This window comes from Rattus rattus, chromosome 1 (genome assembly GCF_011064425.1).
Source record: "Rattus rattus isolate New Zealand chromosome 1, Rrattus_CSIRO_v1, whole genome shotgun sequence".
Classification (NCBI taxonomy): Eukaryota; Metazoa; Chordata; class Mammalia; order Rodentia; family Muridae; genus Rattus; species Rattus rattus.
The window spans coordinates 25,354,372-25,378,058 of record NC_046154.1 but is presented as its reverse complement, the minus strand read 5'-3'; the positions used below and the strand labels follow the sequence as shown (position 1 = coordinate 25,378,058).

Here is a 23,687-nt window from a genome sequence, read left to right as displayed (position 1 = left end):
TTTTCAAGATAGGTTCCCACTGTGGCTCTCACCGTCCTAGAACTCACTATGCAAACCATGCTAGCCTTGAATTCACAGAGATCCACTTGCCTCTGCTTACCAAGTGCTGGGATTAAAGGAATATGCCACTACGACCAGCCCTGATTTATTTATTTATTTATTTTTCATTTTTAAGTAAAATTGTCACAGAGAGACTGGAGAGATGGATCAATAGACAGCACTGGTTGCTCTTACGAAGGACCAGATTTGATTCCTAGCACCTACATAGTAGCTCACAACTCTCTGGAACTCCAGTTTCAAGGGATCCAAAGGTCTCTTCTGGCCGTTGTGGGCACCAGGCATACACACGGTATACAGACTTACACACAAGCAAAACCTCCATACACAAAAACCTCCATGGACACAAAGGTATGGATTCACTGTGACTATCCAGCAGGCTGTAAGAGTGACTTTTACCTGTCAAATGAGACGAGCTGCTCTTCTCTTTGCCTGTCTTCTGCCTAGAAAACAGATGGTTATTGGGCTGTTATCCAAAAACATGAGAGATACACAAAACAAGAGCTGCCTTAGCTTCAGTACTAAGGAGTGACATCCCTCCACTCTATAAGATGGCATCTATAAGATGGATGACACTCTGTCCATCTGTCTTGAGTAAGAAACAAGTATAAAATAGGAGAAAGTGGGGCTGGAGAGATGGCTCAGCGGTTAAGAGCACTGACTGCTCTTCCAGAGGTCCTGAGTTCAAATCCCAGCAACCACATGGTGGCTCACAACCATCTGTAATGGGATCTGATGCCCTCTTCTGGCTTGCAAGTGTACATGCAGGCAGAACTCCATACACAATATATAAATAAATCTTTTAAGAACAATGAAAAAACAGATGATAGGAAGTAAATCTGCCCTTCAGTTGGACCGAGAACATAAAGCATGTTATCTGGTGGAGAAAGGGGACGCGTTGGGTGCGTCCTCTGGGCTGGTAAAAGCCTTCTCTGGGGAGTCAACTTACAGAAAGACGGGATCCAGCCCTCGCTCTCGCGATGCTTTCTTTCTCCTTCTCAGATACCTTTCTCTGCACAACCTGGAAATTGTTCAAGGCCGACGAGAAGTCATTCATGAGCCGCTCCTTCTGAAGCTTCTGTTGGCGCTGAAGAAAGTAAGCAAGAAGTTTAAATCTCAAGAGAACTCAGATTCATTTGGTTTAATATTGATTAAAAGCACAATTATATACGTAAGAGATTTCAAGGTACAAAAGTCATTACAAAACAGGCTTTTCCTTAAATCCTAAGTTGTTCCTTCCTGAGTCAAATCCCCAGTTAACCCAGGTAAGAACATACAGGTGAACGTGGGAACCAGGTGACATTTACACAATACTGAAATGGAAGTGCAATTTGGAATATTTGGGCCCTGGAGAATCTAAATGCATAGTAAAGGTCTTTGAGCTCAGAGCATCTAGTTTTTTTGGGGGGAAAATATTAAAACTACTTTTCTATACTAAGTTATCAGTCTTCCTCAAGATTACCATTATTTTCCTTCATAGTTTTTTTTTGAGTTTTAAAAAAACTCAAGAACTTAAAAAAAACTTATAACTTATAGATACCTTCACAACACTACTTATTTAACTATACTACTTAACTATAAACCGAGAACCTGCTCTGGGCTGCATATCTGACTTAAATACTGTATTCTTCTTCTCCTCCTGCTCTTCCTCTCCCTCCTCCTCCTCAGCCTCTTCTTTTTTTAATGGTTTTCAAGACAGGGTTTCTCTGTGTAGTCCTGGCTGTCTGGGAACTGGCTGGCCTCCAAGTCATAGAAATCCACCTACCTATGCCTCCCAAATGCTGGGATTAAAGCCATGTGCCTCCACTGCCCAGCCAACAAATACTATATTTTTTAAATAGCTTATTTTCCTACATCATAAAGCTGGAAAATATCAGAACTTAACAAGGGGCGGGGCTGGAGAGATGGCTCAGTGGTTAAGAGCACCAACTGCTCTTCCAGAGGTCCTGAGTTCCCAGCAACACCATGGTGGCTCACAACCATCTGTAATGGGATCTGATGCCCTCTTCTGGTGTATCTGAAGGCAGCGACAGGGTAGTCACATAAATAAAATTAATAAATCTTAAAAAATAAAAATAAAAAGGAGGTAGTTTGGTTGGATCCAAAGGTATATTCATAAGAGAACTAAAACAGAAAAACAGGGAAGCAGGAAAGGGCTGACTAGCCAGTTCTAAAGGTCAAACTAGTGCACATAGGGTCACGTCTGAGGAGCCGACCAACGGCAACTGAGTGGGGGACACTGCCTGGCAAGGACAACCTACTAACGTAGAGACCAGGCTGTGATGCTTGCTAGCTGGAATGAGCAATAAAAAAATGACTGTAGCAATGTAGTTAACGGGTAACTACAGAATGGTAGTAATGGGCCCAGAAAGGAGTTTAAGGAACATTATGACTTGGTGACTAGGACAGAGGAAGAGCATAAGATCAGAAGGACTCAGACTTCAAACCCAGGAAGTGATGGCAATACTGAAAGACACTTTAGGTGAGGAAAGTTTCCTTCCCTCTGGGATTTTCATCTCTGCATTAAAAAGATTTTAGCAGGCTGGACACAGTGATGCACGCCTTTGATGCCAGCACTTGGGAGACAGAGGCAGGCAGTGAGTGCAAGGCCAGCCAGAGGCCACAGTGAAACTCTGTCTCAAACAAACAACCCCAAAGAATTCTGTGGACTGTAATCGTAGCACTCAGGGCAAAGCCAGGAGGACTGCGGCAGGAAGGAAAGAACGCCATTCCTGACCTCACCGTCTACAATTGCTGAAGCTGGGCATGGTGGTACACGCCTTTGAACTCAACACTGGGGAGGCAGAGGCAGGTGGATCTCTGTGAGTTTGAAGCCAGCCTGGTCTACATAGAGAGTTTTAGTAGAGCCAGGACTATACAGAGAGATCAACCAACCAACAAATAAATAAAAATTACTCATTGGGTCAAACACGTGACCTTATACATACAAATCAAGGAACCATACATACTGAGTTTCCCTAGGCCCCAAAATACCATTTTTAAAGTGTATCATACTTTCTGCATTAATATGTTCTTTAAAATTAGAAATTTTAATTATTGCCTTCATTTTAAGAACTTTTTACTACATTTTTTGTAAAAATTCCTTCCACTATTATCAGTTTTAAATTACTATAAATAAAGTTAAAAGTGAGCCTCATTGTAATAATTAGTAATTTACACTTTCCTTCAAATTTTTCTTTAGGACAAATTTATATGAGTGTGATTAGATCAAAAGGCACATTTTTTCTTCCCTATGCTGGGGATAGAACCAAAGATCTTGCGCATACCTGTGAGCCATATAGACCCAGTCCTTATTTGTCAATTATTTCTATGATGACAAATATCCTCAGTCAACTTATTTCCTGGGTTTGAATGGGAAACGGAATAAGTTCATTATTACTATACTTTATACGGAGGTAATACATTCAAGAGGAGACAGCCAGAGCCGGACATATAGTTCAGTGTAGGTCACATATCTGGCATAGGCCAGGCCCTGGTTCCACCCCCAGCACCACAAATAAGTCTGAGAGCAGAGCAAGGGCTGGTAACAGCAGCTGGCAGCACGATGAGTAACCCAAGGCTTGGGAGCTCAAGTCTGGGAACTATCTGGGCCACCATTATTCAGATGACACTGACGTCATTAAATAAGCGAGGCTCCTGGGGAAGAACGGCTGAGGTAAGGAAATCAGAAGATCAATAGCAGAACTCTGGGCACGCCAACTTTGAGAAAGAATTAGTGAAGAAGGCTGAAACTCATCGCGGGCACCATCAGTGAAATACTGTCTCAAAAGAAAACGGGGTTCAAAAAAAGGCCACGGTAGTCAGCAGCTGAGAGATCCCCTAACAGAATGCATGCATGGGAAATAGAAAGCACCTTCCTAATGCTGTGACCCTTAAATACAGCTCCTCATGTTGTGCTGACTCCAGCCATAAAACTATTTTTTTTTTTTTTAAAGATTTATTTATTTATTACATACAAGTACACTGTAGCTGTCTTCAGATACACCAGAAGAGGCATCGGATCTCTTTACAGATGGTTGTGAGCCACCATGTGGTTGCTGGGGAATTGAACTCATGACCTCTGGAAGAGCAGTCGGGTGCTCTTAACCGCTGAGCCATCTCTCCAGCCCCATAAAACTATTTTTATTGCTATTTCGTAACCGTAACTTTGCTAGCTAAGAGTTGTAATTTAAATATCTGATATTCGGGATATCTGATGTGTGACCCCTGTGAAAGGGTCATGTGACTCCCAAAGAGCTCACGATGCGCAGGCTAAGAGCCGCCGATTTAACAGACAGGCACTGGTAGGATGAGTAACGGGGTTGAGCCGGATTAGATATGGAAGGCAAAGGAAAGCAGCAAATGGCTGAAACAGAGTTGTACTTCACCGAGGAGAGCATGTCTGCAACTCCATTTGTTCTTAATGACTAGGGCTAATTGAGGGAACAATAGCATGTATAATCCAAAAACATGTCTTTGGCTTTAGAACCCCGCAGATGAAGGCTTTGGGAGCAGACCTAACTTTCTGTTTATACGTTGCTGGGGCTAATATTTCATTCTCAAGCTCTTACACAACTTTGCCTGCATCAGGCAATTAGACGCCTTTGTCATTACTATAAAAGCACTGGCAAATGTGTACTCCTCCGTACACAGCTACAAGAAGGATGATTTGGAAGCAAGGTGGAGAGAATGGATGGAAGGAGAGCAGGCCCATTACTGAAGAATCAGCGTGAGTAAGGACCAAAGCAGCCACTCAGAGCTAACCAGAGGACACATGCACTAAAATGGTTATTGTCAGTGACACCGGGGATCGAACCAAAGGCTGTACGCAAGCCAGGTAAGCACTCAATGCGAGAGCATCTCCAGCTGGCAAAGAAGTCTCCTCTGAGCATTCCTTTATCCTAAGACCTAAGGGTGACCTGAGATACGAAAGTGACTGCAAAATATAAAAGCTATTCAGTCAAAATGTATAGAAATGAGGCATTAAACAAACTAAAGACCCAGCCTGCAAGCCCAGCTGACACCAAAGCCCAGAGATGCAACCACGGAGATTCCTCCTTGGCTAATTACATTGCAATGTGTTACTAATAATAGCAGGTCATCACGCACACAGCACATGATGGACGCCAGGCACTTTGCTACACCTGGTACACACATTATTGCCACAAGAGTCATACTGTCTCTCTGTATGGGTAGTTTAATGGTCATCTTTACGTAACCTATAATTATTTGGAAGGGAGTCTCAATGAGTGATTGTTTACATTGGGTTAGCCTGTCAACATGTCTATAGGAGATTGTCTTAACTAAAGGGATTAGTGTGGGAGAATCCAGCCCACTGTAGGTAGCACCATTCCCTAGGTAGGAGATCATGAACTGTGCAAGAGTAGAAAAATGGAGGCTGGAGAGATGGCTCAGCGGTTAAGAGCATGGACTGCTCTTCCAGAGGTCCTGAGTTCAATTCCCAGCAACCACATGGTAGCTCACAACCCTCTGTAATGGGATCTGATGCCTTCTTCTGGTGTCTGAGGACAGCTACAGTGTACTCACATACATGAAGTAAGTACTTAAAAAAAAGTAGAAAACTGGAGCTAAGCACAGCGAGTGAGGACAGGACAAGCAGGTATGCATTCATCTCTCTCTTGAGTGTGGACGGGACGTGACTAGTTGCTCCAAGCTCCTGTACCTTGATTTTCCCACAACAACAGACTATAATATGGAACTGTAAATTCTCCTCTAGGTTGCTTTTTGTTGCGGTATTTTATCACAACAACAGAAATGAAACTGGGGAATGTGGTAAGAAAATTAAGGATTAGAGAATGTCTATCAAGAAACAAAGCCCTACTAGCTTTTGTTCCATATACTGCCACTCCACCAGAACAAAGTCCTTCTCTATTAATAAACAAACCGGGAAATACCAACCTGCTCTGATGCAGACAAGGGTAGGGGCAAGGACCCTAACTCCTTCAGCAACTCATTTGTCTCCTTGGCAAGCTGATTTGTGGAGTGCTGGAACTGTTGCCTAAGAGAGAAGAGACAGGTGTCAGGATGCTGTGGCTTCTTGAGAGCTCTCTTATCATGACTTTGTGCTCAGGGACTCCCAGTACAAGGAATGAAGAGCCATTAGAACAGTAGCGTCAGTGCTGTGCTCACAAGCCCACTGAAAGGCCTTCTTCATTGCTGAAGCAGTCCACTGAGCAGAAAGATGCTCGCTCAATGACACCTGCCTGCTGAAGGAAGCCCAGCCCAGGAACCTCAACTCTGTGGGAGGAAATGCCTGTCTGTATTCTGATAGAAACAGAGGAGTAATTACGACCTGCACCCAAACCTAATGGCTTTCCACACTCAACTCACTCTGGAATTCTTGCCGACTTCCCAGGAGCTCTGCGCGCTCAGCACCTGTAACAGTCCACGGACTGGGCGGCTGCATGGAACATGCAGTAAAGCATGGAGAGCTTCCTACATACCTAGGAAAAGGCTCCAAAGAGCCACTCCCAAGGTCTTGCTTAAAAGCTGGTTTTTGGGGCGGATTTTCCCTTTGCTCCCCCATCTCTTCATCATTGTGCCTGCCCTCTGGGCCCTAGGCTGTTCTGAGCACTTACCTCTTGTGCAAGATACTGGACCCAGTCTCTAGTGCCATAAACACTAACAACCAAAACACACAGAAGCTAGGCGATGGGTGCAGAGGCCTCCATCACGGCCCTAGCCCCTCTGAAGCTGACATAGGAGGAACATTTGAGGCCAGTCTCTGAGACAAAGTGGGATGGATGGATGGATGGATGGAAGGGAGGAGGAAAATGAAATTCAAGGGGAAGAACAGGAATATAAAAACGATGCAATGGGAATAAAAATAAATGAACACAAGGCTCTTCCCACCACGGCTCCCTCTCTTCTCCGGCCATTTCTACAAAGGTTTTTTGGGGTGACAGGGAAGCCATCCACATGCTGAATTTGTGTCGAACTCCTAGCCCCCGAGTGATGGTATTAGGAGGTAGGATTAGAACGTTATCAGCCTGTGATGGGCATTTAAGAATACATTCCACCAGAGAGCTTACCTAGCAAGCGCAAGGCCCTGGGTTCAGCCCCCAGCTCCGAAAAAAAAGAACCAAAAAAAAAAAAAAAAAAAGAATACATTCCACCAAGTGAGGACACAGTAAGAAAGCACCATCCGCCTCACGTGATGGTGAGACTACACTTGGGAGGCAGAGACAGGTAGATTTCTAGGAGTTCCAGGCTAGTCTGGTCTACATAATAAGTTCCAGGGCAGCCAGGGCTTTTATAGTGAAATCATTTCAAAAGGAAAACAAAACCCAAACATCCTCTATTGAAAAAGAGGGTCCTCGGGGTTGGGGATTTAGCTCAGCGGTAGAGCACTTGCCTAGCAAGCACAAGGCCTTGGGTTCAGTCCCCAGCTCTGGAAAAAAAAAGGAAAAAAAAAAAAAAAAGAAAAGAAAAAGAGGGCCCTCATCTGTCAGAGCCTTGATCTTCATTCAACCTCTCAGCCTGAGGACTGTGATTGTTTATAAACTTCCTGGCCTGTGATCTATTGTTGCAGCACCTTAGTGGCTAGGATACCACAGTGTTTTTTCACTGCAAGCAGGCTTCTAAGATTAGAAAACCAGAGAGATAACAAGAGGAGCCAATCAGGAGCCAGAGCATCGTAGGAACACTAACAGGCAGACGTGTCACCTCTCCTTAGAATAGCTCCCTGTGCTAACAGTTCCTCGCTCGCTTCACACCATCTAGAGGAAACAAACACGCTGCTCCACAGACTTCAGAGATGAAGAACAGAGCTGGGCTATGGTGGCGCACGCCTTTAATCCCAGCAGGGGCAGGTGGATCTCCATGAGTTTGAGCCCAGCCAGAGATAAAAAACAGAACTTTAGAGAAAAAAATTACATTTTATTTGGGTGTGTGTGTGTGTGTGTGTATGTGTATGTGTGTGTGTAGGTGTGTGTGTAGGTATGTATGTGTGTGTAGGTGTGTAGGTGTGTGTGGGTGTGTGGGGGTGGGTGTGTGTGGGTGTGTGTGCGTGTGTGTGTGTGGGTATGTGTGGATGTGTGTGTGTGTGTGTGTGTGTGTGTTTGTGTAGGTGTGTGTTGTGTGTATATGTGTGTATGTGTGTGTATGTGTGTGTGCATGCGTGTGTGTATGTGTGTATGTATGTGTGTGTATGTGTGTGTATGTGTGTGTGTGTGTGTGTGTGTGTAGGGATGTGTGTGTATGTATGTGTGTGTAGGTGTGTGTGTGTGTGTGTGTGTGTAGGTGTGTAAGTGTACCATGATGCACTTGGACCCAGGCGTGCCAGGATGCACATGAGACGTGCTGACATTACAGAACACCTTTCTACTTAGATCTCTCCTCTACCATGTGAGTTCCAAGCACTTTTCTTTACTTGCTGAGCCATTTTTCTGGCACCATAGAATAAAATTTTAACTTTATTATTTTATGTGTACGGGTGATTTGCCTGTATGTCTGTGCACTATACATGTGCAGTGCCCATAAAGGCCAGAAAAGAGAGTTAGACCCCACAGAGACAGAGCTGCCAACAGTCCCGACCCACCAAGCTGGTGCTGGGAATTGAACCTCGGTCTTCCAGAAGACTGGCCAGTGCAAGAGGACTACTGAACTGTTTTCACCCCTAAGCATAGAACAATTCTGTCCTGTGTAGCCCTGGCTGTCCTGGAACTCGCTCTGTAGACCAGGCTGGCATCCAACTCAGAGATCCACCTGCCTGTGCCTCCCCAGTGCTGGGATTAAAGGTGTGCGCCACCACACCCAGCAAGAATAGAACTTTTAAAACAAAAATATGGAGAAAAATGTGATTTAAAAAAGAGTTGGTTCTCCCACCAGACCATTTATTCTCTCCCTCATGGTCCCTTTGTGTGACTGAGAATGATATTTTTGTATTTAGAGTTGGATAGGAAGGTCACCCACACAGGTTACACAGGTCCTGGAGGCAGTGGGAGAGCGGAGGGAGTTCCTTCTCCGCCTGACTAAACTACTCTGCAAACCAGACCAAGAAGAGAAACAATTCAAGGCAGCAGAAGTCTGGATGCACTAATATACTTTGCTCCTCTCTTCCAGGTTCAGTTATTACCGCCCACCCCTCGCCTCGCCCACGCTGATCTCACTGCCCTCAGGAAGGCCTATGTCCTCAAAGGGCCCTCACAAAACTCAACCTTTTGGGGAAGCTACTCACAAATTTTCCTGGAGTTTGCTTGAGTCCTGCTTAGTTCCAAGTTGGCTCATCAAATTCTTTATCTGAGCAGCTAGAAAGAAGGGGGAAAGATTTATTTAAAAAAAAAAATAAACACGTTCATCATGAGCACCATATTCTGCAGAGTTTGGTCACCCCATAGCCTACATACATGCAACTCACAGGAACCATGCTAAGGCCACGATCGTGACAAACACATTCCCCCATGGTGCTTTTGCAAGGTTCATTAAACTGAAGGTGGTTTGTTTATCTTCTCCAAAGAACTGAGTAATTCTTCTGATGTCCCCGACACTAAACACTTCCCCGTTGGGAATGTGAAGGCAGGAAACTGGCAGTGTGAGTGCCCACGGCCTGGGGCTCTATGCCAGCAGCATAAAAAGGCAAGAAGGCAGTCATCACCTTTGAAAGAGTCTCAAAGCTACAACAGTCTGCAACAGTATCTTCTGACTTGTTTTTCTGAGACAGAGTCTCCATCTGTAGCCTAGGCTAGCTCGACCACCTATCTTCCTGCCTCAACATCCGATGAGTTAGACTTCTGACGATTTAGTCTAGTTAGATTTCAAGTCGTAAATTAAAAAGAAAAATTATTTTCAGTGATCCAAAGGGATCATGAGGGAGAAAATAAATGGTCTAGTGGGAGAACTCCTGATTCTCTTTTATTAATCACATTTTTCTTGACATTACAAGTGAGAGTCACTATACCAGCTTTCGACAAACAATTTTAGTCTGTGGGGGGCTAGGATACAGTTTAACTGGTAGGGAGCTTGCCTAGCATGCATGAAGCCCTGGGTTAAATCCCCAACACTGCATAAAAAAATAGGGTGGTGCATGCCGTTAAGTTCAAAGTTATCCTTGGATATACAGCAAATTCAAAGCCAGCCTGGAATACAGGAAATCCTGTATCCACAATACAAACTAGCTTTCTATAACAAATGCTTTCAGAAGACAACGTACATTTATTTTCAGTAACATGGGGACACTGATTAAGTACTTTTAGTATCAAGCGCTCTATTAAAATGTGTACACGCCCTCTAACTTTCATAGCAATGGTCTGAAACAGATATGTGAGACAATACATGTATCTTATCTATGTACACACAAAAAGTAACAGTTAAAAAAAACCAACCCCAGGCATATAGACTCCAATGGAGAATGTTCTTTTCCCATACGGCATCGCAGCCAAATATAGTTTTATTTAGCCCTTTCTTTTCCCTAGACATCTGGTAGCCTGGGAATGCTCATGTTCGAATCCTTGACCTTTAACCTCCTTGGCAGAGGAGGCCTAGGCCTATCAATAGGGAACCTGCTAGCAGCGCTCCGCTGGGAACCTCCTATCCCTGCCCCAGACCGGTTTCTGCAACGCAGACAGAGCCCTGGCTTCCCTCTTGCCTTGCTTTCTATTCTCTCTCCCAGGTTGTCAGAGGAGGTGGGGGGAGATTTACTAAGTTGGTGGATAATTGTCTATTATATGTATGTATGTGTGTGTATGCTGTCTGACTGTCTATCTGTCTGTCTCCTTAACAACTGAACCCAGGACCTCATACAAACAAACTCATGAACAGAACTCATTAACAGACAGATTATTCTTAGTTTTCCACATGAAGTAGTGTTTACAACTAATTTTGTTTGTTGTTTGTTTTAGTTTTTCAAGGAAGGGTTTCTGTAATCCTGGCTGTTCTAGAACTCACTCAGTAGACCAGGCTGGCCTTGAACTCACAGATCCACCTGCCCCTGCCTCCCTAGTGCTGGGAGGCACTACCACTGCCAGGCTGGTGTTTAGCTGATGGAGCACAGCCTTTCCTTCCTTCTCCACTCTCACTTATCTTGTGGAGGAAGGTGCAAACAAATGAAACCTATTTTCAAGCTGTTGCAGAATTTCAACAGATAACATAGCACAGAGGAAGGTAGTCCTCTGTGGGCAAGCATCTTTCCCTCCGGATCAACATCCAAACGTCATTCATGCTATCAGACTACAGAAGAACAGGCTTAGTTAAGCAAGTGAGGAGGCCAGTGCTGTTGTCTAGTGTCAATATCACACAGATAATACACATGCGGTGCTTCCAGAGCTAAGCAGAGTGGGTGTCTGCTTACCACAAGTTTGAAGTTTAAAAAAATCTATCGTTTAGGGTCTAGTTGGACAGCTTAGTGGCTAAAGACATCTGCTGTAAAGTCTGACACCTGAGTCTCAACCCTCATGGGAGAAAGAAACAACTTCCATCCTCAGTCACCTGAAACTGTTTCAAAAGAGAGGAGGAGCAGACATGAGTTCTGAGCACCTCTTATGCAGACACTGGGCTAGTGGCTCGGCATGCTCCCACTGGACATAAGCAATGCTAGAAAGCATTAGCATGCCCCTGCCTCATGTGAGCAAACGAAGCTCAAGAGTGACAGGCCCGACTTGTTCACTCGGGGAACCGTGCTTATACTCCACACTGTCCTAGACACTAGCAGGCACTTGCTTCAGGAAGCTGACGCTCTCAAGGGTGGATGATAAAACACACTGGGCGATAACAATCCGACCAAAGGAAATAAGCTGAGGTGAGGGCGGAGGGGTAGGCAGAGGGCACTCGCTTAATGAATGGCCAGATAAGGAAACAATGAGCACAGACCTAAAGAAAATGCAAGGCAGGGCAGTGCACTTATGGGGAAGGGGCCATCCGGGCAAAGAGAGTAATTAACCAGGGCAAAGTCCTCCAAGGGAGCTCCCGTGGTGCGACAGTCAGCGCTGGAGCTGAGTGAGCAAGAGATAAGCGCTGGCCAAAGAGGTGGTGGGGAGTCAGGTTAGAGAGGACCTTGTGCAATTACAATGAGATTTGAATTAAACGGCGAGCGACTGATGGGTTATGAACAGCATGCCATAACTAGAATTCAAACACAGGGCTGTTCCGAAGACTATATGCTTTGAGTCACATAGTGCTGCTCTCCGAGGGCTGAGTCTTGAAGGAAATAGAATGCAGTCACACAGGGCTGGTCCGACTTCCCAGAGTTCCACTTTGCCCCACCCTGTTTATCTGACAGTACCTTAACCTAACTCCGGGTAGACTGATATCCCGGCTCTAACCTGCTCCCTCCCCAGTGCCTCCCATTTCTGGGAATACATATGCCTCTGTACTAGAGAGTCCAGCAGAGAGGGCCAGGCACTCAGAGGGTGCAAGAATACTGACTCAGCCTCTTCCCTTCAACTTTATGGCTTTCAAGTTAAGGCAAAAGATGTGAATCGAGGTAAATTAGGATAAAAAGACTTAACATCTTAGCCATACTTGACCATTAACACATGTGTGGAGCCGAGTGTGTTATTTTATTTTGCTGGGCCTTTTTTACCACTTGCAGATTATATCCAGATTTAACTAACTGTTTATCGAAGACTTATTACATGTGTGGAGTTTTCAATGTTTCTCATCAAATCTCGTAGTTAATTGAGATGGGCTTCTACTTAGCCAAGGTTGGCCTCCCTACATAACTCAAGATGGCTTTGAATTTCTGCCTCCACTTCTGGAGTACTGGGGTGACTTCGGGCATGGGTTATCACACCCGACTTTTGTGGGGCTAGAGATTAAGCCTAAGGTTTGTGTGTGCAGAGCAAGTGCTGTGCCAGCTGAGTTACCTCCCAGCCTCTCATTACAGTGCTACTCCTGAGGACTAAAAGATCTCCAAGTCCTCCCACACGGGTGAGCCCCAAAGTCAGTTACAATGAAACACTCTAGTCCCAGAAGTATGGTGGATAATCATAGAGTTTCTCTGTGACCAGAATGTGAGCCTCGGAGATAGACACGTGTGACTTTCTTAATCTTATAAATGCAAGGTGTAAACTGCATAGTGCACATGCCTTCCTTTTTTTTTTTTTTTTTTTTTGTTTTTTTTTTTTGGAGCTGGGGACCAACCCAGGGCCTTGGCTTCATAGGCAAGCGCTCTACCACTGAGCTAAATCCCCAACCCCACATGCCTTCCTTAATCCCAACACTTGGCAGGCCATCTTGGTGTGCTCAAGGCCAGAGTAGTCTACACAGTGAGTTCCAAGGCAGCCATAAATAAACAAACAAACAAACAAACAAACAAACAAAAGTCAGGCAGGCATGCACAGCAGCACACACCTGAACTGCCAGCCAGCACTCAGGAGGATGGGGGAGATCTGAACCTCGAGGCCAACCTGGACTACAGAATGAAGCTGTTCTGAAAGTAGGCTGATGCCGGGCGGGGGTGGACAGGCAGAGGCAGGCAGATCTCTGAGTTTCAGGCTAGCCTGGTCTACAGAGTGAGTTCCAGGTCAGCCAGGGCTACACAGCGAAACTGTTTTGGGGGAAGGTGAAAAGATAAACTGGGGCTATCTAAAGGTGCATCAGGGTATGTAACTATCGATTCATTCCCATTCAAGCATTACACACTCTAGGAAGCTGTCGAGATCTGAGAGAATATGGAGACAGCCATAATCGGTTGTTTTCTGTGCACTTATAAATGACACAGAACTTTCCCCCCATTATTTGGTTTCCTTTGCAGAAATCATGTGAACTTGCTAGTTAAGGACTTTAGGGAAGTCAGCTTGGGAGTTTGGAGTCATTTGCTTACTAAGCACTAGCATGAATATAGCCTTCGTTGGCTCTTTCTATATTTTTGAACACTAAGAAGCTACAAGTTTCCATCTAGACTCATCAGACACCCTAAAATCCAATGCAAAAGGATGACAGGGTCTTTTATTTACCTGTCACTAAGGCTTGCAGACTGCTTTTTGTAAGCACAGCATGAGGGCCTGTGACTAATAACTAGGGACCACTGGCCCACACGGCTTACACCCAAGAGCTGCAACCTTCCCAAAATTAAAGCACAAAACAGAAACATTTACAAAAAGATTTATTTTCACTTGAGTGTGCTTAAAATATTAAAATGATACATTTGAAAGATATTTTTATTAAAGTGAATTAAATCTAAAAGGACTTTCTGTCCACTTGATTAATGTGAACACTCCTTTTATTTCATTCTTAAAAATTTTATATGTATAAGTATTTTGCCTGCATGTATGTCTGTGCACCACTTGTGTGCTTAGTACCTGAGGAGACCAGAGGAACACACCAATCCCTTGGAAGTGAAGTCAGGGGTGGTTGTGAGTCACCATCTGAGTTCTGGGAATTGAACCCAGATCCTCTTAACCCCTCAGCCAACTCTTTAAACCTGGACACTCCTTTTCCAAGAATTCTAGCAAATGAAAGTTTTATTTTGGGGGTGAGGAGAATGGTGTGGGAGTGTGTGGGCAGTTAACAATCCTAGGGTCATCCCTCAAGTGTCATACACCTTGGCTTGCCTTTGATTTCCAAGGATTCAACTGTCTCAGTCTGCCTGGCACTTGAAGTACGACATCTGGGTTCTGAAGATCAAACTCAGATCCTCAAATGAGCTATCTCCTCAGTCCACTTTGACTGACATGTTACTGTTAGGGATACGGTTCCAGTGGGAGATGCTTGCCGACCATATATGTAAAGCCCTGGGTTCAATCCCCAGCACATGAAGTAGGTCAACGCAATGTTTTATAATATGATTTTGCACGTGTAGATCATCTGGGGAATGAGCCAAGGATCTCACACATGCTAGGCATGTGCTCTACCACTGAACTACCTTCCCCACCCGTGGTAAAATACTCTAGATATGGACTGGAGAGGTGACTCAGTGTTCTTAGAGGACTCAGGTTCAATTCCCAACACCTACATGACAACTCATGACTGTCTTTAGGTATGGGCCATATACATACAGGCAAATGCTCATACACTTGAAATAAATTAAAAATGTTTTACATAAAGACAATTGAGTACGTCCTATGAAATGCTACTTAATATTAGAAACTTTACATTTGGTTTAAACTTTACATTTGTCCTCCCATTTAAAAGTGTGTCCTGGCTAAAACTCTTCTTTAAAAAAAATGAGGGGTTGGGGATTTAGCTCAGTGGTAAAGCGCTTGCCTAGGAAGCGCAAGGCCCTGGGTTCGGTCCCCAGCTCCGAAAAAAAAAAAAAAAAAAAAAAAAAAAGAATAACAATAAATCAATTATTGTACACCAAGAATAATTCTAACTTGAACACTTTGTATCCACTTTTAACAACTATCAGCAAAACCTAAATATCCCCACTAACTACAGTCCAAACCTATTTAACCACATTGAAAGTAATTTCCATCACACAGATGGGACAAAAATTCTCTTGAGACAATCTAATGCTCTAATTCAATCCACTAAAAACATGCTGTTCTTGCAGAGGACCTGGATTTGGTTCCTAGCACACGTGTCTGTTCACAACCACCCGTAACTCCAGTTCCACCTGACTCCCATCTTCTGACCTATGAGGGTACCAGGCATGCATGCGGAACACATACATACCCATAGACACACACACATAAACAAACATATTTAATGTAGAAAGCATTAATTGTACTAAGACATAAAACAAGGTTATGTGTGGTGACACATGCCTTTAATTCCAGCACTCAAGAGACAGAGGCAGGCAAAACGCTATGAGTTCCCAGCCAACCAAGAATACATAGTGAAAACCTGTCTCCAAAACACACACACACACACACACACACACACACACACACACACACACACGCACACAAAACAAAACCAAAAAAACCCTATGAATGATTGAATGAATGAATAAATAAATAAGAAAGAAAGAGAGAAAGAAAGACAGACAGAAAGTAAAGAAAATACGCAGACCTAGATCCTGATCTTCTTGCCTCAGCCTCTTGAAGGCTGGGATTTAACTTCTGCAAAACAGTTTGTCAGGAGTGATAGTACACATCCACAATCCCACTTGAGAGGCTGAGACAAGGAGGTCAGGAATTAAAGGCTAGCCTGGGCTACATGAGACCTTGTAGTATACACACACACACACACACACACACACACACACACACACACACACCAAAAATTCAGTCACTAAACGGAACGGAATAGTAAATCTGTAATCTGTGTACTAACAACTAAAAATGTAATCTTCCACTTTGTACAAGAATGACAGCACCTGTGGCTGTTAAGAGCACAGGCTCTGAACTGAGACTGTGTTCTTGTTTTTAAGACAGGCTCTTGATATATAGCCCTGCATTGTCTGAAACTATCTATGTAGGCTAGGGTATCCCAGAACTTGCAATTTAGCCCAGGCTGGCCTTGAACTCCATATGGTGGACCTCCTGACTGTGCCTCCTTTTTTTTTTTTTTTTTTTTTTTTTCTGGAGCTGGGGACCGAACCCAGGGCTTTGCGCTTGCTAGGCAAGAGCTCTACCACTGAGCTAAATCCCCAACCCCCTGACTGTGCCTCTTAAGTGACAGAATCACAGGCATGGAGCAGCGTGACAGCAAGACAGCCTATGCTTGATTCTTGGTTCCAGCACTTCCTAGCTGAGTGATCTAGAGTAAACATGACACTCTTCTGTCCTGTTTCCTCACCTAAGAAGTGGGAGTAACAAGGGTCACTTCCTTTGGTTGATATGAGGATGAAATAAGATGATATGGGCTAAGTTTAGAATGCTGTCTGCCACATAAAAGCACTCAGCTAAGGACGGCTATTATTATCAAACTCAAGACCAAGAAGAATGAATGTACTTAGCAATGATGAAAATCAATTAAGTACATACTGAATGCCAACACGCCACTGCTGTGCCAGGCACTGTCCAAAGAGAAGTGTGTCATGCCTAGTCCTTCATCCCACCAAACTAGTACTGCTCTAGGGACAAGGTCAAAAAGTTTGGCTTAATTAAGGAATATAGAATTTGAGTAGGTATTAAACTGTGAGAAAAATTGGCTTGTTATGTTTAAGAAAAAAGAACCAAATGACAGAAAACATGTTTTGTGTATTCACCCAGTAGGGGGCAGGCACTGTTTGCCTTTTTAAGACAGGGTCTCACATAGCCAAGCCAGTCTCAAACTTGCTATGTAGCTGAGGCTGGCCTTGAACTCCAGCCTCCTGCCTCCACCTTCCAAGGGTGAGAATTACAGGAACCTGCTTTGTAGCAGGCACTGTCTTAGCATTTCATGCAAATTATCTCAGTTCTCAGAACTCTATGAAATAATTATAACCATAGACGAGGAGAAGGCAGGAGAGGTAAAGCAAAATTCACCGAAACATAACAAAACTAGCAAGAGGCTGAGGGAAAATCTAAACTCTGTTAACAAACCTCGAAAAGTTGAAAGGTCTTAGCTTTTCAGTTAATAATGTAGAGACTTGTATAGGCACATCCCTTTAGTCCCACCACTCTAGAGGCTGAGGCAGGTGGATCTCTGTGAGTTCCAGACCAGCCTGGTCTCATAGCCAGGTTCAGTGAGATCCTGTCTCGAAAAACAAAAAAGCACTCAGGAGGCAGAGTCTGAAGCTAGCCTGGTCTATCGACAGAGCAAGTTCCATGACAGCCAGGGCTACAGAGACACCTTGTCTCAAAACACAAAATAAACCAAGCCAAACAAACAAAATGACAGGGAAACCTCATTCCCTCAAAGTAACTGAAAACAATTAGTAAGCTTTCATGTACCCTGACCCCGGCTACCACTCTGGTGTCTTTTCCTTCTTCACTCCCTGCCTTTCATCCAGCCACGCCTGCCTCCTTGCTACTCTTTGTCCCCTGAAAGTCCTTGCATTTGCCCTCAGCACACACTGCCTTTCTCCGCTACTCACAAAGCCCCCTCCATTCTGGTATCTGCTGATTCAGACATCATCCTACCCAGGCAGTGGTGGTGCAGGTCTTTAATCCCAGCATTTAGGAGGCAAAGGCAAGTGGATCTCTGAGTTCGACGACAGCCTGGTCTACAGAGCGAGTTCCAGGACAGCCAGGGCTACACAGAGAACCCTGTCTTGGAAAAAATAAATCATCTCCTGAGAGAGGCCGTCCTCACCAGGGGATAGAAATTCTCCCTTCCCTCCATGCACTTAGCCTGCTCCGTTTCCTTCGCACCACCTGCTAGGACTTGATATTATTGGTAAATGCATGCAAACATCCACACAATGTCATGCAGAAGTTTGTTCCCTGCTCCTCACCAGTGAACATCAGTGCTCAAAGAATGGTCGCTGCACCCTGAGTGAAAGAACCCATCATATGCTTGGGACGGAGGTAAACAGCAGAAAAACAAAGATGAATGAACCATGTTTCCTACCTCAATCAGCTAACAATCTAGCAGAGAAGATGAGCATATTACAAAGAAAAAACAAAAAGAAACGAAAAACGAAAAACACACATTCAGCTAGGCAATTCTTTCTTTTTTTTTCTTTTTTAAACATTTTATTTTATGTGAGTATACTGTCTTCAGGCACACCAGAAGAGGGCATCGGATCTCATTACAGATGGTTGTGAGCCACCATGTGGTTGCTGGGAATTGAACTCAGGACCTTTGGAAGAACAGTCAGTGCTCTTAACCACTGAGCCAACTCTCTAGTCCCAGGTAGGCAATTCTTTAACTTTTCTCAGTCTGTTTCCTACTTCATAACCTGGGAATATTTGCAATTACTCTACAGGGCTATTACCAGTTAGGATATTACATATAAAGCACTTTTCATACGGCCTAGCACACTATGTACTTAAACAGCGGCTAGTAACATTATTAATTATTGACTCTAAGGATCCAATGCCTAATCAGCACTAAATCAGTATCTATCACCAAGAAAACCACTCCTATTCCCCACCATCACCTTTCTTTGTTGTTTTGCTTTAAGACTCACTCTATAGCTCAGGCTGGCTTTGAACCCATGGAAACTGTCTTGCCTTGGTCTCCTGAGAGCCAGGGTTACAGACCTGACTCATCACACCTAGGCTTTGGTTTTAAACCCCTTCTCTGTTCCTCCTTCCTCTTCTCCCTTTTTCCTTTTGAAAAGAGACTCAGATGTGGCCCAGGATGGCCTTGAACACACTAGTCAGTCTAGATTTGCCTCTAAGTAATGATAATCCTCCTGCTTCGGCCTCTCAAATGCTATTGTGTGCCAACTATGCCCAGTTTCAACTCTAAATTTTGATTTAAGTGAACACAGACTTGTGATTAAAAGAATCTGTATCAGTTCCTAAGCTTACTATACAACTTAATGCTCAGATATGAAATATCCACAGATAGACATTCAAACTAGGTTAGTCTCAATGAGAAAACTCCAGTCTTGAGAAAACACAATTTTTCTTTCTTTCTCCCTCACACCCCTTTTTTTTTCTTCTTTCTCGTGGTTCAAAACAAGGTTTCTCTGTGTAGCCCTGACTGTCCTGGAACGCTATCAACAGGCTAGCCTCTGACACTCAGAGATCTGCCTGCCTCTGCCTCCCAAGTGCTGGAATTAAAAGTCTGCCCCACCAACGCCTGGCACAATTTTTTCTTTAAAATTTTTTTATTATTATTGTATTATGATATGTGGAATATACACACAAATTAATATAAACACACACACAATGTATATGCCAGAGAACGAGTATGGATGAGTGTGGAGCTCTGTGGAGTCAATTTGCTCCTTCTACGTTATCTGGGTTCTGGGGCTCAAATCAGGTTGTTAGGCCTTCACAGCAAGCACTTTACCTAAGCCATCTTGCCAGCCCCTTGAATAAGAAATTTCTGATTTAACCTGTATTACAGCTCCAAAACAAAAGGAAACTGGGACACAAAGTACCATACTGTCTGTCTAGTCATCAATAGTATTATTGTGTTTTTAATATCTGGGTTGACAAGTTGACTATCCTTCCTACCTCCAAATCTAACCCTTCCCACCTGAAATCATCTACCTCTCAAATTCTACAGTATACATTTAGATTTAAAAGTAAAGTAACAAGCTGGGTGTGGTGGTGCACATTATTAATTCCAGCACTTGGGAGGCAGGTGGATCTCTCATTTTGAAGCCAGCCTGGTCTACAGGATAAGTTCCAGGGCAGCCAGAGCTATCGAAAAACTGTTTCAAAAATTAAAGTAAAAGCAAAGTGATAGCTTATGTTTTAAAGTTTAGGACATAACTGTAATTTAGAACTGACTCTACCTATTAACAGAGTATAGCTAAGCTCACAAAAAAAACACAATGATAAACCCCATAGATGGTTGTCACTATTTTAAAAGTAAAATTGCTTCTGTTGTTCTGTTTACAAGGCTCTGGGCCGATTCTGAGGTTCAAAAAACCACTTTACACTTTAATGGTGAGAAGGGAGTTTTAAGGTAAGCAGTTACAAACTGACTTTGTACCAGGCAGAAAATGAAATCTTCATGTTCTGAAATTTTAAAAACTTCTTTGCTACAAAAGACAACCTAAACTAAAATGTTCCCGGTGCATTCTCCGCCATAAAACAGGAGTCCCTCCCCCCTTAAATACCAGTCATTGACTGATTTCCAGATTAATTACCAGGAAGCACAGTGTGTTAAGTCACCCAAAATGCACGCATTCTCCACTTCCCTTAATTGAAAGTTGCTGATGTCCGAGGACCCAACCGCCGAGCAGAATGTGAACCTAAAGTCGCAACCAATAAGCATCCCCCTGATCCGAACTGAGGAAAACAAGGTGGGTGGGGAGACGGCGATGACTGGAAAAACTCGGCTGACCACTGCGCCATGTCAACCCTGTGCTCACAGTCCTGGAGATGACACGCACTCCCTCCCACCCTCTGGCTGTCGGCTCTGTTGACCCCCAGCACCGTCAACTCACAACCCCGAAGACAGGGGTGTGGACCTAAAGGGCCCGAGCCTGACCGACCCGGGGGAAGGCAGCTCGCCGCGCCCGGAGTGGAGGCTCGCGGCGGCCTCAGGTGTGGCCGTAGCTGAGGCCCCGATCGGGCTCCGCGTCTTAGCAGCTTCACCCAGGCCTGTCCCTGAGGCCGCACCCCCGCTCCCAGCTGGGTCCCCTCGCTCACTGGCTTGGCTGATCCGCTGGATGTTGCCACTGCATGTCTGGATGATGCTGTTGAAGTCACGGGGCTGAGGCCCCGACGGCCCGGGGTTCCGATACATGTCTAAGGGACCGTAGGACATGACACAGAGCAGAGACTGGGGTCGCGCTTCCCGGCGCTCCTACCGGAAGCTGCCACTGACCCGGCCCAGTAGCTGAGAGGAAAACCGGGAAGAGAAAGGGCGGGGAAGGGGCCGTGACTGCGTACACACTGGCCCCGCCCATTGCGGTGCGCATGCGCATGCCCCGCCCCATCCCGCAGTGCGCGTGTGCCGCTGGAACTGACGGTAGGCAGTGTCTTGAGAGTTTTCAAACTGCTGGGAGTAAGCGTTCTCGCAAGACTGGACTCCTCTAGCTATGCAGCCAACTCAGGACCTGACTTCTTACCCCAGTCTCCTACAGACGGCGTGCCCCGCGCTCAACAACCTGCCTGCCACCAACATGCTCGTCCGCATCCTGCTGCTCCTGCATCCTGCTGCTCGGCGCAGCATTGCTGCTCAGCCACCCTGCAAATTCTCGCTTTTTCAACCCATGGCAAAACCGAGGTGAATGCATGAGCATGAGATTGGACCAGTACAATTCTGTTGTACCCGACAGAATTCGATGGTGAAAACTGTTCAACACCTGCATTTCTAACAAGAATGAAGTTACTACCGAAACCAACCACCCACACGGTGTACTCCGTGCTTACCCACTTAAAGGGATTCTGGAACATTGTCAATATCATTTCCTAACTTTGAGGCCATTCTGGTATGCAGGGTGAGTTCCAGGACAGCCAAAGTGACACAGAGAAACCCTGTCTCGAAACACACACACACACACATACACACACACACACCACCCCCAAACAAATAAAAAACATTCCCTTCCTGCGGAATTCAGTCATGAGATATATTGCCAGTTAGATCACATTTGACTGACAGCCCACCAACTTAAAATGTGCACCACACCGACGAAAACTGGGCTGCCTTCCCCAGCCTCTCCTACTATGTCAGAGCCCCTCCTGTGGCAGATAACTGCCTGACTCCCGACTCCGACTCTGGTTGTGTGAAAGGGAAGAAGAGACTTTCTGATTCAAAAGGTTATGGAAAAAGTTCTAAGAAAAAAAATTCATTCCTGATCCCCGGGGCATGAATGTGGTATTTGCATTCTTCTCCCAGTATTTCAAGACAGACCAGAGACTTATATTCGCCAGAGGATTGGGCCACGGAGTTGCCATAAGCCATGTTTTTGGTGAAACTCCAGATAAGACACCATAAACTGCTCCTTTCCTGTTGTTTTAATTATTTTTATGCTCAGCGGTGTTTTGCCTATGTGAGGGTGTCAGAAGCCCTGGAACTGGGGTTACAGACAGCTGTGAGCTGCCGTGTAGGTGCTGGGAATTGAGCCTTGTCCTCTGGAAGAGCAGCCAGTGTTCTTAACTGTTCAACCATCTCTCCAGCCCCAAACTTTGCCTTTTCAAGGATGAAAAATTGAAGTGTCAGGTAATTGATGAAAAGGTATATTCTTTCATCAGAGAGATCAGGGACACTCAGGTGGAGACAAGCTACCCACGTCACACCCCAAACACCTGCAGTTAGCTGTGGGAGGAGGAGGGGCGAGAGATCTTGGGTTTGGCAACTGGTCACGTGGTATAAGCTACACTATGAACCAGCCCCACAAATCCCACGGAAGCCTTACTGATCATTTGAGGAGCTCAGGAGAAAAAGAGGCGGCTAAATTGGAAGCTTTCTGTGATGACATCGATGCTGTCCTCCCCTGCTGTTAGAAAAGCCTCTTCCAGATGCTGTCTCTGGGGAGACCCTAGTTGAAATCGAGGCACCATTCTCCTTGGAAGGGCTTACATCTAATCTTATCTGTTCTCACTACTAGAAGCCAAGCACGTTTGGGGAAGTAGGTTTTAAGATCACCAATGCTGCCTCAATTCAGTGTCCCAACTTCAGTAACATGAAGGTCCCTTCATTCAATGTTCAGGGCTTCCCCAGACAACCGCCATGATTAGTACGAGTGCTTTGACTCCAGATAAATAGTGATTTAAGTATCAGATCTCTCCAGGTTTGGAACATGCTAGACAGGACAATGAAGTGAAATAGGAGATGCCTTTGGACAAGTTTTCCTAGCCATGTTGTATCTCCCCAAAGTCCAGGACATCATGCAAGAAATTTTGATTTACATAAAACTGTGCCAGATTGCCCCAACCGTTACTTCCTTTTCTGCTTTATTCTGAGAACCCAGGCTCAAATATAGGCAAATGAAGCAACCCTGACGTTCAGATCTATAGCCGATTGGTGAGTTTTAAGGGTTTCAAAGTACTTTTATTTCTCCCTCCACTCTTTTTTTTTAAATATTTATTTTTTTATTTATTGTATTATGTGAGTACACTGTCCCTGTCTTCAGACACACCAGAAGGGCACATCGGATCCCATTACAGATGGTTGTGAGCCACCGTGTGGTTGCTGGGAATTGAACTCAGGACCTCTAGAGGAGCAATCAGTGCTCTTACCCACTGAGCCATCTCTCCAGCCCCTCTCCCTCCTAATTACTCAAT

General features: G+C 44.7%; 1 protein-coding gene and 1 pseudogene across 1 annotated transcript in view; one reads left to right on the top strand and one right to left on the bottom strand.

The window, feature by feature from the left end:
- Positions 1-21,325, bottom strand: part of Stx12 (syntaxin 12) — a 29,114-nt gene extending 7,789 nt beyond the window's left edge. Inside the window, exons 1-5 of the mRNA XM_032896668.1 lie at positions 21,105-21,325; positions 9,257-9,326; positions 5,977-6,076; positions 1,007-1,144; positions 457-500 (exon numbers count right to left, since the gene is read on the bottom strand). Of these exons, the coding sequence (XP_032752559.1) occupies positions 457-500; positions 1,007-1,144; positions 5,977-6,076; positions 9,257-9,326; positions 21,105-21,222 (470 nt within the window). The 5' untranslated portion in view covers positions 21,223-21,325. The remainder of the gene's footprint in view (positions 1-456; positions 501-1,006; positions 1,145-5,976; positions 6,077-9,256; positions 9,327-21,104) is intronic.
- Positions 21,221-22,719, top strand: LOC116890140 (annotated as a pseudogene).
- Positions 22,720-23,687: the final 968 nt, after the last annotated feature.